The sequence below is a fragment of the Hetaerina americana genome, unplaced genomic scaffold (assembly GCF_022747635.1).
Source record: "Hetaerina americana unplaced genomic scaffold, ioHetAmer1.1.p SCAF_18, whole genome shotgun sequence".
NCBI classification, from domain to species: domain Eukaryota; kingdom Metazoa; phylum Arthropoda; class Insecta; order Odonata; family Calopterygidae; genus Hetaerina; species Hetaerina americana.
In genome coordinates, this window is record NW_027286741.1 from 3081522 (window position 1) to 3099021 (window position 17500).

At 39.5% G+C, this 17500-nt stretch overlaps 1 protein-coding gene across 1 annotated transcript in view; it reads right to left on the reverse strand.

Annotated features, from left to right (window-relative positions):
- Positions 1–17500, reverse strand: part of Ttc7 (tetratricopeptide repeat domain 7) — an 80179-nt gene that overhangs the window by 49819 nt on the left and 12860 nt on the right. The window contains exons 6-8 of the mRNA XM_071584367.1: positions 9368–9500; positions 7456–7543; positions 4358–4557 (exon numbers count right to left, since the gene is read on the reverse strand). Coding sequence (XP_071440468.1) covers positions 4358–4557; positions 7456–7543; positions 9368–9500 — 421 coding nt within the window. The remainder of the gene's footprint in view (positions 1–4357; positions 4558–7455; positions 7544–9367; positions 9501–17500) is intronic.

The window sequence follows — 17500 nt, forward strand, 5'->3', positions numbered from 1 at the left end:
TTCATCATAAACGGATGGTTAAAAGTGGGTTTTATAAACCACTCTCCTCTCCTCAGAATCCCGTTTCCACAGCAGAGAGTGAAACTCTCACTCTATCCTATTCACTCCACCCTTTGCGTATTTCCCATCCAACCACCCCCTGCCCTCCACTCACAGTATGTGTCGATCAACCCTTCCCTGATAATGTCCTTCTTAGAATCACTTATAACTCATCCCTCAACCTGCCTCTTTCCCTTCCATGTCCCCTTCCCGCTTAACCCTTCTTCATTCTTGCCTCCTTCCTACCGCCAGGACACCAGCTACCTGCCACCATCCTTTCAAATAATGACCACGAGTGCTTATCTCTCCCCCTCCCCTCTTTTCACCTCTCTATTTCTTTCGGTTTTCCATGTTTGCAGAATCTTTCGCCCACCTTACTCCTCACTCTTTTCTTCTCCCCCCTTCCTCAAACATGTATCACAATCTGAATCTTGTCCTCTACCTGAAGATGGTTTGATGAACTGAAACGCATTGTACATTACAAATTAATCTGTGCAAAAGTGCAAATTTGTTTTTCTCATAATGACAAACTTCCACCACATCTTGCCTGAATCTGTTGAATATATCTCAGGTTTCTTTATTATATTTCACAACTTAACACTTTTTTCTTCGCACACTGACATTTGCACCCAAAGCTACTTGTCACTGAAACTTACTCCCCACTTCACAGCATCATTTACACCCAATCAGAGTTTTCAGGTTTTCAAACTGTTCTTGGTGTTGGCGTGTTATGGTGGGGGCAACAGCCATCAGGTCTTCACTGCAACAGTAAACCCACTTGAGCACCTAATCATATACGATTCAACAATTCATGCATTGTGGTATAGGAAATCTACATGCTTCGTTTAACGACCTCTATTTTCACTGGAAGCCAGCCTGATGCACCCACTTGTTGTCTTCTCAGATGGCTGTGGTACTCACTCATTTCTCTACCAGATATCCTCCCGCAGATATGCCCATACCGCGCAACCTCCCAGTTGGCTGCAGATTATGGTTATTCCGCATACATTAATGACAACACCACTGAAGTCTGTTTCTTACCTGACTTCCAGGAGACCTCGAATGCGCCAGAACACTCGCACATACCCAATCGTTGATTTGTGATTGCCTGAGCAATCAGCATCCATGCATGCCATAAGGACTAGCCACCCCCACACTCGCACCCCAAGCATATGTCTAGGGTTCTCATTGAGTACCACAAAACCCCCTTCCATGCCCCTTTCCCAAGGGCAACTCCCTTCCATGCACTAGTTATTCACTCCGGATGAAATGCCAGTTGAGGCGGTGTTTGTTGAGGTGTGGAGTACCGGGTGTAAAAGATTAAATCTGATGTTTACTCACAGATGGCGATAGTAAGCTATTAAGTTACTATAGACATGCCATTCTCTTGTTTTAATGAAATTGACCTCTGTTAAAAAAAGTAATCAGTGCACATTATCAGCAATTTCATACAACCTAAATTTTTTGTATGGCAATGATGTCAACTTTCTTGCCTAAAAAAGAGCATACGTGGGAAGCTCTGCTTTTCAGCTTTGATTTGAAGAAATTGGCAGCCGAATCACATCGAATGCTTGTTGAGGCCCATGGCGACAGTGCTTTATCGAGAACAGCGTGTAGAGATTGGTTTTCCGTCGGTTTAAAGACGGCCATTTTTACCTGAGCAATAAGGAGGGTGAAAATCGGCCCAGGAAGGTTGAGGAATATCAATTTCAGGCTCTTTTGGATGAAGATGATACGCAATTGCAAAAAATGCTTGCCGAACAATTGGGTGTTACTCAGCCAGCCACTTCCGTTCACCTACGTGCCATTGGAAAGGTTCAAAAGATCGGAAAATGAGTGCCCCATGAATTGAACGATAGGCAGATGGAGCGACGTCAAAACACATGTGAAATCTTGCTTGCCAGACAAAAAAGAAAGATGTTCATGCATCGGATTGTGACTGGCAATGACAAGTTGATATACTTTGTAAATCCTAAATGCAAAAAATCGTGGGTTAATCCCGGTCAACCATCGACGTTGTCCACAAGACCAAATCGCTTCGGAAGGAAGACGATGCTGTGCATTTGATGGGATCAGCAGGGTGTCATCTACTATGAGCTATTGAAACAACAATTGATCAAATTACACCAAGCCTGCGTGACCAAATTACACAGTTTCTGCGAGACAAAAGACCAGAATATGAGCAAAGATATGAGAAGCTTATTTTCCTCCAGGACAACACACCATGCCATAGATCAATAATGGTCCATAACTATTTGGAAACACCCAACTGGGAGGTGGTACCCCCTCCTGCTTATTCGCCATACCTGTCTCCTTCGGCCAAGCTACCTGTTTTTGTTGATGGGCCACATGCTTGCTGAGCAGCACTTCGATACTTCGTCTGAAAATGGCTAGACGAATGCTATCCACAAACTGCCCAAAAGATGGGAAAAATGTGTAGCTAGCAAGGGACAATATTTTGAATAAATAACTATTTCACTTACTATGAAAAAACATGTGTTTTCCTGGCTAAAAAAACAGTGGATTTAAGCTTTTACACCGGGTAAGTAGGGTGCCTACCATTTCTGTGGACTGATAACTATCCGCTAAGGAATAAACTTCTCCTTCAAACTTTAATATTCATCTGCTGAACATAAATTCTCATACTAGGCATTGCTGCCAGATTCAAATTCTTCCATTTAAACATTTTGCTAATGTTAAAAAAAGAGCCAACATCTCACTACATAATTACTGTATAATATTTTTAAAAAGTAGTATATTTTGTTAAATGAAATATATTTTACTTTTCTTTCCATTTGTTGACCAAGATAAGTACCATATTTATGGGCCAACAAGAGACACTTTTCCACACCAAAACGTTCCCTAAAGCCAGCCTGTGTCTTATGGCCAGAGAGTATACAGCTCCAGCTTCGTCCTGTAAGTTGTAAGCCAATTCACAGGGAAATATACTCGCTGTTAAGTCTTTTTCTCCTGATCAGGCATAGAAACTGGTTTCTTAATCAAAAATTTCGATGATAAAAATGTTTTTAGCCTGCATTAAGCAATAGAGCTTTAACATTTCCTTGACAATAGTTCCTATAAAAAATTTCAAATAAATCGTTTATGTATACAAAGCAGGATGCTTAGTTTCATCTCACATGTGGTGCTGCTGTGTAAGTTACATGCATTGGGATTAATGGGAACATCCCCCCTCTGCTCAAACATTGAATCTCTTGCAGTAAATTTGGAATCTACAGGCATACAACCGTAAGCAGTGTGATAGCATCATTCATCACGTGATATGCTCCTTTCTATTTAATGCACTCATCTGCTTTAATACACAAAACTAAATGTTGCATGAAAAGTTAAAATTAGAAGAACCTCATGGGATCTAGAGAGAGAAGATAGTCAATTTAAACTTCAATCAGTAAATCACTTCACATAACAGAAACAGGGCAGCTGACAGGCATTTTGGCACACCTCCAACTGAGAAGATGACACAAGAATGGAGGGAACCGAAAATTGCTTCAGGGAAAGCAGATAGTAAAGTAAAAAATACATTACATTCATGCTCTCCTGAATGATGAAGGCTTGAAGTACATTTCAAGACATGGATGATAAATCACAGAATGAGTAGGATAACAGTTTCAGCAGATATGACTTTAAAGAAAGTGAGAAAATCAACGGAAGGTTTGTCTATAGCCAATATTCAGGAACAACGCCATTATGCGAGAGATTCATGAAGAGAACTGGTCTGTGAATGTATATAACTACACCAGTACAAAAAATTGTCCATGGAATACGAAAGAAATGTTATAGAATTCCAGAAATGTCATAAACTTGAGAACAAGGATGCATATTGAGATGAGGTGGATAGGGAACATGGATGAGGTGCCCTTGATGTTTGACTGCCCATCAAATAGAACGGTGGATGTTAAAGTTTGAGTTAAACATTAAAAAGAAAATATTCTGCGAAAGAAACACGATTGTGTATTGTAATGAGACTCATCCAATAGGAAGTGATATCTAACTGCCCTTAATAACTTGCCTACATCGTAGTTCATACACACACTGCTTGGAGAGGGGAAAAACGGGGCATATGATTACTATGGCCACAAAGTCACTTCTGTGACATATTAAGTTTTCTGGGCATATAACTGAGCAAAGTTCAATATTGGAGGAAATATAACAGAGCAGCAGCCAGAGATTAACAATTAAGTGCCTCTATTGGTGTGGAATGTCCTCATGAGAGTGAAACTCCAACACACGGGTAAAAGAGGAGTTGAACTAGGGAGTGCCTTCGTGTATGCGGTCACGCATTCAGAGGGAACACACACACCTTATAAGCAGGAGAAGAATAATCTCTTCATTCTCATTTCTCGGTACAAATTGGTTGAGGCCAGTGTACTTTCTTGGCTTCCAAGGGCTCTCACTGCCTCCAGACGAAGCGCCACCGCGCACAGCTCTGCGCTGTACACTCCCTGATGAGAAGGCAGAGGAAGAGACAAAGCTCGGGACTGCATACACATTCCCACTCACCTGCAATGCATCAGACAAACATGTCCATCATCCTCAAAACAAACATCCGTACAACATTCATTCCAAACAAACAATTCGCCCCCCCCCTCCCATCACCATTCACTTCCCCCACAACATATCATCCATGCATCTTTAAATCTTTTGAATTTTAAAACAGGCAGCCACGTGTCCCTCACAGACGACAATTCAAGAAGTGGAAGACAATCACTCATGGACGATGCTGCCATAGTTAAGGAGGAGGAGGACTCTATCCTAAGCAATGGACGGAAGAGCAACCATCGAAATGATCATAAATGAGACCATACTTAGTCATGGCAGTGCGTGGAAAACTGTTCACAAAGAACTGCATATGTCAAAGGTGTCAGCACGATGGGTCCCACGACTAATGTCTCATTTTTAGAAGCAAGCACGGCACTACCGTCAATGGAGTCTTATGGAGCAAGACAAAGAGGCTTTTTTTGGTCACCTGTTAACAATGAATGAATTTTGGATCAATCAAATTGCTCCAGAGATGAAAGCGATGAGCAAGGAGTGGAAGCACAGCAACTCCCCCAAGAAGACTAAGGCGCAGATGTATGCAGGGAAGGTCATGGTGACTGTTTTTTTGGGACTCTCGTGGAGTCATCTTAAAAGAATACCCGGAGAGGGGTCAGACCAGCACTTCTGCTTGTAACTGCACACTGATAAACTAATTGCATTATCCTCTGAAAAAGAAACTACACGGAAAATGCACCTACTCAATCATCTCGAGGTGCAGTTGAGGAATCAAAGCAATATGGCTTTGAAATTTTGACATATCCATCCCATTCTCTTGATCTTGCCCAATCAACTTTCACTAATTCTCAGAACTCAAAAAACCATTGCAGGGCCAGAGATTTAGCAACACAGAGCACGTTATTCAAGAAGTGGGACAATGGTAGAAAATGATGCAATCAGCTGAGTTCCACTTTCAATGGGCTATGAAAGCTCAAGAAACAACACTGGGAGAAATGTATAACTCTGAATGTTGACCTAACAGAGAAGTCTTACGAATAAAAAATAAAAATTAAATTTCTATCTTGATTATTTTTTAGTTATCGTTTAAGTTTAATATGTTTTACTTTGTTAAATACGTAAAAGTTTACTCATGTTTTAGGTAAGTGAAAGTGGATTGTGATACAAAGATCAATTTATTTCATTGACAATTTATTTCTTTTGCTGAATTGTGTTTAAAAGAGAGTATGTACTACGAGGCCCGTCCAGAAATTAACTTACGTTTCGGCCAATCTAATTTGGTGGGTAGGGTGAGAACCACCATCTTGGAATCTAAACGTCCCTACACTCAGTGCACATCCTGCTGTGGTAGTGTGTAGACTGTGGTTCTTCTAATTTGCTTACTGCATACGGTTAAAATGTGCACTCCAATAGAAAATCTCACCAGTTGTGAAGAGCAATCAGTGATTAGGTTTTCACCGGCAAAAAACCACAAGCAATATTGAAATTAATGGGCAACTTTGTGAAGCGTACACAGACGGAATAATGAGTGAAGGCAGAGTGAGGTAGTAGTGCATTCACTTTAAAAATCGCTGCATTAATGTTCATGATGAGAACCGCACTGGTTGGCCTAGCCTTGTGCCAGATGAACTGACGGTAAACATCAACAAAAAAATTCGTGAAAATCAAAGATTTACAACTCTGGTTATCTCGGTAGACATGGCTTGCAACTCGCTCGCTTTGACAGTGACGCAGAATGCATGGTGGCGTAGAGGAGTGGATAAAATATAAGGGGGTTTAAGATTTCTTCAGAGACGGAATTGAAAAGCTTGCATTCCATGCACTAGAAAATATAGTTACACCGATAGAACTTTTTACCGTCATTGCTTGATTGACCCCTTACCACTTTTAATTGTCCTTGCAATGAATTATTATACTATACATTCCAAATAACCTTTCGACAGGAGTGCATAATTGCCCACCATCATTACTGTCTCTACTGTATTTCCACCTTTTAACGTAATGTGATTATATTACATGTTCGTTTAGCACCCCATGCTTTGTGTGCTTCCCACTCCCTTGAAGGAAACCAAACCTCAATCCAAGTGATGAGACACAAGACCTTTGACAATCACACAACTTTCACGCAACTGCTTAGCTGAGAGGTACTCCCGACCACTGAAGGAGAGAGTGCATTAGGGGAAAACCATCCATCGGCTTTTGAGGAATGAAAGCAATCTGCCAAACACTCATTTCATCCGAGGGCAAATGAGAATGTATTCTTTCCTTCCTTTTTCTGCTTATTTGCTCCCGCAAGCTGAAATTAGAGTACATTCAAGGGCTCCTACGGAGTTGAAAGCAATGCAATAAGGCATATAATGGTGAGGTAAAATACTCACAGTCATGTAATTTGGAAAGGAGTAAACTTTTCCAGCATTTAGGAGGCAGAACTGCATATTTCTTGTTGGTTTGAGAAACATGCCCCAGAGCTTACAACTAAAAAAAATATCATCCTCATTGGGAATTCCCAATCACCATATGACATTCCTGACCTTAGCTAAGTGATAAATTTTCCCAATTTTCCCCTTCATACCTAAAAAAGCAGACCAATTTCAAATATTTTCCACATTTTGCAAGGCTGAGTGGTCACCTAGGAGATAATTTCAACATTATTCCTTACACCCCAGCTTGCAGAAGCACAAAGAAAAGCTTTAAACAGACATGATACATTCAGGATGAAACCATCATTTATTCAAATTATCTTGCATTATCTTTGATCGTAGAAATGAAAACCGTGAGGACTGTCCCAATCCATATGAGATTATTTTTCATTTCATGTGCACTTTTTGAACACAGAAACCACTAGGAAACGTGCCAAAGGAACTTGAAACAATAAAATATTGCAAATATTAATAAAGTCCTTACCCCTCTCAAGAGCACCTCGGCCAACTGCCGTGTTAAAGTGAGGCGCAAATTCTGGGTTGCGTTTGACTCGACTGCACTCAGCATTATCCTGAAATTTTCACACACATAACATGGCATAATAATTCAGTGTGTCACAACCCCACAATTCTCTAATGTTCACTCTGCATATTTCATCATACCATTTGGCAATTTTCGTGACTTCAGTTTATGTGACTTCAAAATGACGTAGATGGTTACGTTGAGAGTGAAACTTGAAAGACTTTATGATAGCTATTACATGCTCAAAGTACTCATTAACTCACCTAAAAATTCTTCTTTGAGGCAAAGTTTAGTTTTAAAATAATACAAGGATTAAAACATACGTATAAACAATATAAATAAATTTCTTACATTTTATGATAATTAGTAGTAATAATTAAGTCAAAGTCTTTCAAATGTATACAAGTCATGCTAGATTCAAATGCCTTTTCTTCGTTCAGGAAATGGTGCAAGAAATCAACTGGAGAGTGATGCAAGCTCCTGGACACCCAGATCCCTGGACACCCTCCGCTGTTTCTAGGCACTGATTGGCAGAAGCCGTCGGCCATAACATGGCCCAGTAGATGAAAAACACTTCATTCACACAAAATAAGCCAATGTCCATTTACACAGACCACATCAAGTTTATAACCACTCACAAGGATTTCTAGTTCCACCATTTTATTGCGCACACACTGAAAATTTGCATGAAGGACTGTTAAGTGACGCAGTTAACTCCTAGTGTTAGTAGATGTAGTCTCCGAAAAGAATAATTTCCAAAATAAACATTCTTCAGCCAGAGTTCAGGCGGCAATATTTTATCACAAAGATCTTCATTGACCATGATATGGAAGGTGGCATAATTGCCATCAGTCAACTTCAGTTGTTCAATTTCAGCCGACGAGTCTGTCATTTCCAGAAATTGTTCCTTCAGATGCACCATTACTTCTTCTTTCGTTGTATCTGGGTTGAAGTTCCAGACATGTAGTTTCAGTTGTCTAGGAACTCCCAAGAGACAGCAATTCTCAATGGATTATCTATGATGAACAAGAGTGAATTCTTTGTTTTCAATATGAGGAACGCTTTCATCTACATTTTCTCTTGTTTGAACAGTCAAAGTCTTGGGAATCTTTAGGGTATCAGGAACAGGGCAGAGATTAACTGAGATATCAGATGCTGGATGAACAGTAGCCTCCTCTCCTGTTTACTTAGAAATCCGAGTAATTGGTCCGTTCATCATCCATGGCAGTAGGTGAAGATTTTATAGCTGTAAGGGCAACATGCCATAGTGGTTCTGTGAAATGCTTCACTTGGTTGGCAAAAGAAACAACTTTTTTGGATTCACAGACATAGAAATTTGGGCTGATTTTAGAACACCCACCTCACACTTGGGCAATTTGATGTGGTCCGCCATAACTGATATTTTTGAAGTCAGGGACAGGCAAGAAAAAACTTCTGAAATAAGTCTTGGCATTCAAGTAGTGGTTTTAGAGAGATCATTAAGACCTGACCATTTAGAATGGAAGTTAAGTGAGCAAAGATCACAAGAAATTAATATACCCTCCAGATTTTTTTTTTTTAGGTTTTACAGAAGTCGAATGTAGGCATGTTATCATTAGACACTCTCTTGCCACTCAAATCTAGTAAGCACCATCGTTTACAAAAGCAAAGAGTTTTGATGTAAAAACAAGTCGGATATGTTCAATAAAGTCTTTAAGTCATTTCATATAATGCCAAAGATATGCACTGAAGACTATTAATTACAATAAGCTATTATGACTTCTGTCCATGCAAGAGCAGATATATTAACTATGGTACTTTTAAACGAGCAAAAGCCAATATACTGGCCTGCAGCATTCAAAGGGTTAGTGAGGAGAACATAGACGACATATACCTGTATCTATTAACGGCTGATTGCAGTTTTCCCTCTCGGATGTAAAGGATGGGGGCCCTTTGGAGTGCTGTCTCCAAGATTGGTCCAATATGACGTTCTGGGTGCAGGGGTGGCTGTGGTGAATGTGACCCCCCTGTGGTCAAGCACACAAAATAGACTTGATGAGGACTTCCTCAGATGCATATCAAAAGAACACAATACGTGATGGCACCCACCTCACCTCACTCTCTGCTCACTTAGCACGCAACAATCGGTGAATGAGCAACCTCACTTTTCTTTGGTTACAGTGATTTCTTAGCAAGAAAGACGTCACTAAGTATTTCCTAAAAAATGGTATCCATAACCACCACTAAATATGGCATGGATGATTTCTAGGGGGATCCAAAGGTAGATTTCATGTACAACATAATAACAGGTACTCTTCTGGTAAACCCTATCAATCACTCATGACAATTGTGGCATCGCATTTGCATGAAAAGTCGGTACATACGCGTGAAATGCCATAGATGTTCACAAAGTGTGCGGAAAATTCTTCAACAGATTCAGGCGAGATGTAATGGAATTTCATCATTATGAGAAAAACAAAATTTGCACTTTTCCACAGATTAATTTGTTACTACTCTTGTACCTCAAGATGGTTCGATGAGCTGAAACGTTAAGTACATTACAAATAAATCTGTGGAAAAGTGCAAATATTGTTTCTCTCAAGCTGAAAATTCTTGCCTACTCCTGGACCTCATGGGATCTTGTTGGAGCATTGACTTTGATCCTGGGGTCACAAGGCACTCCTTGTAAATCTACATCTCTTACCCAATGGTTACTTACAAAGAGTGCCGGAAGAAATTAGCAATTCTCCCCCAAAAACTCTTGCCAGACCATCACCCACTACAGCCAACGGATGAGCATGGTATATTTTCATACAGGTGAAACAATTAATTTGGGAATTGTGTTCTGATGCAAAAGTACTTCTTATGGAATGTAAATAATTTTTATTCTATCATATCCTTTCCAACTAGCAGAATTGTCCTCGAGCTCTGATCAGCAAAAAAGAACTCAATTAGTGAAGTTGGAAATAATACCATGTTCCATACAAAGTCAAGGTTCTTTTTAAGGTAGACACACGTAAAATATACTTGCCAACTAATAAATTCTTTTCTCATGATTTGACAACTTCACGACGTGTCCAAAACATCAAAATGGAATTTCCATTGAATTTCACACCATGCCACGAGTTATTAATAGCAATCACCACTTGGCTGCTTAGTGAACGTTTCTTGCCTCCTTGGCACACTACGTATATCATCACCTGTGGAAGGAAGATTTGAAATAGGTCGTCTCAGAAGGGCCAACAACAAAAGCATTAAGATTGGTGTGTCAAGTTGTCTACGAGGAAGAATCTGACATTTTGGAGCTACTGGAGGATGATGTGTCTAAGTAAAAATGGAAATCCACGCAGGTGCCAACAAACATGAAGATAGGCGTCTAGCATGGCTTCGGAGGAATCTTCCCTCACAGAAAAGTGATGGTTAGCGGCCAATATGATATTAACCCGAAAGGACACCTGGGCGACACCGAGCAACCATGGGGATGATGAGTCAAGGAGTCAACGAAGAAGAGTACACCAATGATGCAGGAATCATAGGGGAAGCATAAAAGGGTTGTGAGCATTGAGCAGCCACAGTGCGATGATAAATACCAATAATAATTACCACTGAATGCTCATTATTTTTTTACTCCCCAAGCAGATCTCATTAGCAGCTGCAAATAGTTTATTTTACCTTTAAGGAGGTTTGTCCATCACTAAGCAACCAGGGAAAAATAACTGTTGCTCAATGATAATATACTAGTCTAAAATTTGGTTCTACATATTTAACTAATGGTTGCAATGTATTAATCATCAGTTTACGTTGCAACAGCCAGGTTTATTTAGCAAAATAAATGAGATATAAGCAGGTTATCAGTTCATATAGCAATAATAACATCACTGGCTCAACATTTAAAAATGCTTGTAATATATGCACATATTACATAAACTACATCAATGATATATGCTAGTTTTATATATCTTCAATCCTTATACATATTACTTGTTCTCAATAAGTATGGTAGAATTGACAATTTTTATACCATCAATTTACCTTTTAATGGTTTCCTCCATATGAATGCACACAATATCGGGTAATTTCAAAGCATATATTTGATAAAAAAATTGTATGAAGGCATGAGTATCAAAACTCATTTCTAAGATAGGATAGACAATAGTTTGAATGGCGTATCTGCAGTCAAACCCATCTTTTACACTTTTGAGGGGGGTAAAGGAAAAGAGTGAATTGCGGGAATCTTTATTTACAGGATATAAAAGCAAAATAACTACATGTCTTACAATTTTATTTAAATTATCTAAGAAATGATGACCCCATAAATTGTGACTGAAATAAATTTTTAAAAATAATTAAAATAAAGACTACTGCTATCATAAATGTAAATAAGTTCATCGAACAAATAAGCTGTGCACCTACATTCATTCCTCTGTCATTTTAATAAATTAAGCATATGTTGAAGGAGAAATATGCATAACAATAAACACACACTTGACATAATAATAGAATAAATAAATATAATAAAAGACTGTAGCCATCAACATGATTATGTAAAGCTGTGCAACTCAAGTGAGAAAATATTTCATGATCTACACTTTCACATTCACCACCTATTTCATGGTCTTTCCGAAAATGTTGTATTGAATTTTGAAATGGTCTACCCAGCCACTTGATGCTTTGAAGCCATCAGCGTCTTGTTTTGATGCAATGTGTAGTGCCTCTTCTTACAACAAAACTCCTGTAATTGGTATTCTTAATGGGCATCACCTCATTGGCCAATTTCACCTTCTTTGGAGCTGGATTGCCTTCAGAAACCCATTGTTTCAACTGTCCCTTTGTCTCTGGAGTGTAGCAGTGTATCCATTTTTCATCCACAGTTATGTATTGACACAGAAACCCATCATTGCAATGGAAAAGCACCAAACCAACTATGAATCAACCAAAGAAACTGCGGGAGATACCGCAACAGTAACTTTTAATGGAGTCATCCGCTAATGTGCATTTCAATGCAACAATTTCAGAGTGTAAAAATCATTCGCCTTGACTGGGATTCAAACCCAGAATTTCACCAGAAATCATTCGCCTTGACTGGGATTCGAACCCAAGAGTTTAAAAGGATGCTTCAATAGCTTAATTGGCTAAAGCACTCGACCGGACATTGAGGCATCTGGGTTCGAATCCCGGTCAAGGCAAATGATTTTTACACTCTGAAATTGTTGCATTGAAATGAATCAACCATATGATAGCGTTTATTCTCCTCTAAGAGCAAACACAGCACCCATCTTGCAGAGATTTTTTTCACAGCCCAATTTTCTGAGCCAAATTGAAAACGCGGTACTAGCTTGTAATATGCCAGTGGCCTCAACTATTTCATAAAATTTGATTCATCAATCACTCTAAACTATATTGTGGGCTATGTCAATCATTTCTGTGGAAGTCACTTCCACTGGATATCCCGAACGATGCTCATCACCTGTGGATATATGGCCAAGTTTAAACTCAGTTGCACAATTGTAAAGAGTTGCAAACACAGGAGCAGATGTGCAATGAACTTCATCCAACTCTGCTTTCATCTCTTTTGGTGTTGGGCCTTCGACCTGGTGTTGAGTGTTCAATCACTACACGAAAGTCATTTTGTTTCATTTTTCTAAATAAACATGTTTGCAGCTTCAATTGAATATTAAAATTAAACCACAAGATGGGTATAGCTGAAAATTTAACAGCAGTCTAGCGAAAGATGAAGCTTACACCAAAATCAGATCTTTTCTGATACTACGAGCACCGTCACTTGGATTTTCTATTGAATTATTGAATGGCCCATGCTCTTGGCTCTTTGTCTTCCTCACAGAATCTTCTTCCACCCCATTATCCTTCAAATTGTGTACAATTCATTCAACTCCTCTCCTTTGCCAGAGAGCTGTTCTCTATTTGGTCCTTTCCTCTTCTATGCATATACTTCCTTGTTCCTCACTTTGTGAATTAGATCTTCAGCATTCTGCTCTCAGGCACAGTGTTCCAAAGGCCCCTTCTATTCTTCATCGCTGCCCACTTTTCCAATGTTCCAGGTCTCTGATTCAACAAGTGCCATTCCCCGCATGAACTACATCTTTGCTCGCAACCTTAGGTTCTTTAAACATAGTAGTAGCCTCTCCTTCAAGAATGCCTCCTTAGCCTGAGCTATTCTTCCTCTGATACCATTTCAACTTCTTCCATCCCAAGTTATACATCTGGCATGGTAGATGAAGGATTCCACTTGCCCCTTTTCTATTAAATTATGCAAAATGTGCAAAATAATGAAAGAGAAAGTTTGCCACAGAGTAAGAGCACATGAATTACAAGCAATTTTAGCCTTGTGACAACTAAGTAGTGGTGATAGCTCGCCAAATAAAATATAATAATATTATTTCATGATATCCGCTAATTTCTATGTGCACATGCCATATTATTCCATTAATTGTTCCAATAGAGAACAATAGGTATTTGCAAACTAGTGCAATGATTGACATATGTTTCTCAGACTCTGATAGCGATGTAATATGCTGTCATCAAATTAAGAATCTTGTTATTTTTGGAAATCCAAAAAATGAGCATTCATATTTCATGTTTAAGCTTATATACATATTATCTGTATCATGAAAGTCTTGTTTTTGATTTTTCATGTCTAATGTGCACCAAATGGCAACATGCTCCTCGTCAATTACCATAAATTGTGGGATATTTCAAAACTCTAAGGAGAAAATGCAATATAGTACCACAGGGGAACCTCATTTAACAATCACCTTCCATTGAATTAATTCCCATAAAGAGCAGAAATATTGGTTCCTAAAATGACTCACTTAACGAGCAACTTTTTGCATATCGAGTGTCATAGAGGGAGTGTTTCCTGAAATGATTCCCTGCCTGATACTTCAGTCAGTGTTTAGCACTTGTTCCGTTAACATATTAGCATCCCTAGTAATCATGCATTTTTCCAACTTGTGTTCAAATATATTATGAGTGATTTTTTCATGGAAAGTTTAATAAAATGTTGTAAGCAGTGTTAGAATGACCCTGAATAACACCTGGTAGAAGAAAGCCATAAGAGAATAAAAATAACAGTAGAAATGAAAAGTAAATACATCGAAAATAAGGTGTGTTCATGGCTGATCTAGTACGCAAATCAACAATTTGCATTTCCTTCAAGAACAGGGACAAAATTTATGAAAGAAATACTTCATAGAGAATGACAAGCGATGCAATGGGCACCTATTCTCAACAATGCTGAAAGGTTGCTTCTCATTTTGAATAAAAGAAAACCCGTTGCAATGCCACACTATTTATAAGAATATCATTTGCGAGAAGGCAATTATGATTTTTGCCGACCTCATTAAGAAGATGACAGAATCATCAATGGTTGAAGAAGAGTTTAAGGGAAGAACCAGCATCCTTGGCATTGGGAAGCAGCAAGCTCCAAGTCAAAGAAACCAGAGAATTCCATTGGTGGCTTAAAGAAGCTCATAGATTCTGAAGGTTACCTGTCACAATATGCTTTCAATTGTGATGAGATGGATCAATTCTGGAAGAAGATACTAAAGGGCACCTTTATTTGTGTAAATAGTAGAAGAGAATGCATTGCCGGGCCATAAGCAAATGAATGACTGTCTCTCGCTGCCTTTTTGGGCAAATATAAGCACGTTAACATTCAAAAAGTCCACCAGCCTTCAAGAAGTGTTAAGTCTAAAACAGCAGACTAAATGGGATGGGGAGGTCATGGGAAACTATTGAATCCTACCATTCATTAAGACATCGCCCAAAAGAGCAGTGGCAATGCACGCCAGAAATGCATTTAATGATAATTCTGAGTTGAATTTGTGCAATATTTTGAAGCATTGGCTAAAACAATTGTCAGTGTCTCTATAGATAGCTTTCTAGAAAAAAAAATTATGTATGTATCATAATAATGAAAAATTTATTTTTGTTCTTTTTTGCTTTTAAAATTCGAGTTCACATTGCTTCATTCCGCGATAGAAGAAGAGGTGAACGTGATACATGTTCCTAAACAATGTATGCATAATTTTCTTTGAATAAACCTCACATATCATTTACTTTTTTGGCATGGAACACATGGTGTTTTACAATAATTTATAAGCAAAAAGTTCACTCACTAATTAGTGTTTTGCTTTACAAGAAAGAGCGTGGAATGATTTATGCTTGCTGTGCAAGGTTCCACTGCACATTACAAGGATTCAATAATTCTAACAACATAAAGAAAATATCGCAAATCAAGGGAAACTGCACATTCCAAGGGGGCGTAGGGTTAAGGTTTCACTGATGTGAGCTTGGTGAATCTTACACATGCTTGAGACAACAGATGACCTCATTAAAAACTGTTTGAATGAGTTTCAGTAGTACAGTTGTACTAGCGACAACTTGAAATATGTTTGATTTGTCTATCAAACCATACTGGCTTAAAGAGTCTCCATCAGCCAACCATTTTAAGTTTAACCAGGGGGCAAAAATATCTGGATGCGTATTTTAGACCCAGCATGCAATAAAAGTGAATGGCTGAGGATCTGATAGTACAAGGTCTGTTCAAAAAGTTCCTGAACTTTATTTAATACGAAAAATACTTCACTAGGAAATTATTGGTGAGGGTCTCCTTCAAAGCAGTCTCCTCCCCAACGTATACACTTATCCCAATGGTGTTTCCACTTTTTGAAACAGTCCTAGAATGCTTCTTCCAAAATGCTCGCAAGCTCCTGCGTCGAATTTTTCTCTATCTCTGGAATGGTAGCCAATCTTTTTCCTTTGATCGGGGGCTTTAATTTGGGGAACAGGGAAAAGTCTCATGGGGCCAGTTTTGGTGAGAAGGGTGAGTGGGGAGGCACAGTGGTCTTGTTTTTGGCTAAAAACTCACAAGTCCTGAGAGATGAGCTGGCTAGTTGGCATGAAAAATCACATGCTGCTCCTCCAAAGTTAGGGCCGTTTTCACCCGATTCTCTCTCTTAGGTATTTCATAACCTCCAGGCAGCACTCAGTGTAAACTGTCCGGCCTTCAAGTAGTTATTCATGATGCACAACCCCCTTTGCATTTAAAAAAAAACAGTCAACATCACCTTGACATTCGAGCAAAGTTGTCGAGCTTTTTTGGGGCAGGAGGATGTTTCACCAATCCATTGGCGAAGGTTGCACTTTTTTCTTTAACGTGATATCCATAAACCCATGATTCATCACCAGCTATGATCCTGGGCAAGAAGGTTTTGTCCTCTTCAGCTCAATCAAACAGTGCCTAGCAGGCACTTGAACTCGATGTTGTTTCTGGTCTGCGGTCATCAGGCAAGGCACGAATTTGATGGCGACTCGATGCACCCTCAATTTTTTGGTCAGGACTGCATAGCATGGACCAATCGAGATGCCACACTCTCCTGCAAGTTCCCTTGGGGGATCATCAGTCCACGTTGATGGTCTTTCAGAATGCTCCTCGTCCTCCACTGATCGCCGCCCCTTTTTGAACTGCATAAGCCACTCACAACAAGCGGCACATTTCATTGCATCCTCTTCACAAGCCTTGGTGGTCAACTTTGAAGTTTCACGAAAGAATTTCACAGAACACCACAGCTACTTCCAAGAGCTCATTTCTGTGGGTCCTATTTTTTGCCACACTCCACAAACACCTTTCCCATTAACAGCAATAACTAATCAACAAAGTCGTTGAAGGCAGTTATTTTGGAATTTTCCGCAAGACACAATGCCCCCAAGCAGATTAAAAAACAACCAATTGAAGGAGTATTATTCAAAAAGTTTGGGAACTTTTTAAACAGGTGTAATATGTGATGGAAGGGGTCAAGGTGAATGCTTGGCTTGGAAGATGAGTGAAAAATCCCATGCTCACCTGACAGAGATGCAGGAGTGCCACCTGGTGCCCCCGAAGCATTGCCCCCTGCACCCTGACCTCCAGCCCCCTGCCCACCCCCAACTCCAGAGGAGCCAGCACCACCTGCCCCTCCGAGGGAGGACCCTCCTCCACCCCCGCCTCCGCCCCCTGCTGCCCCCA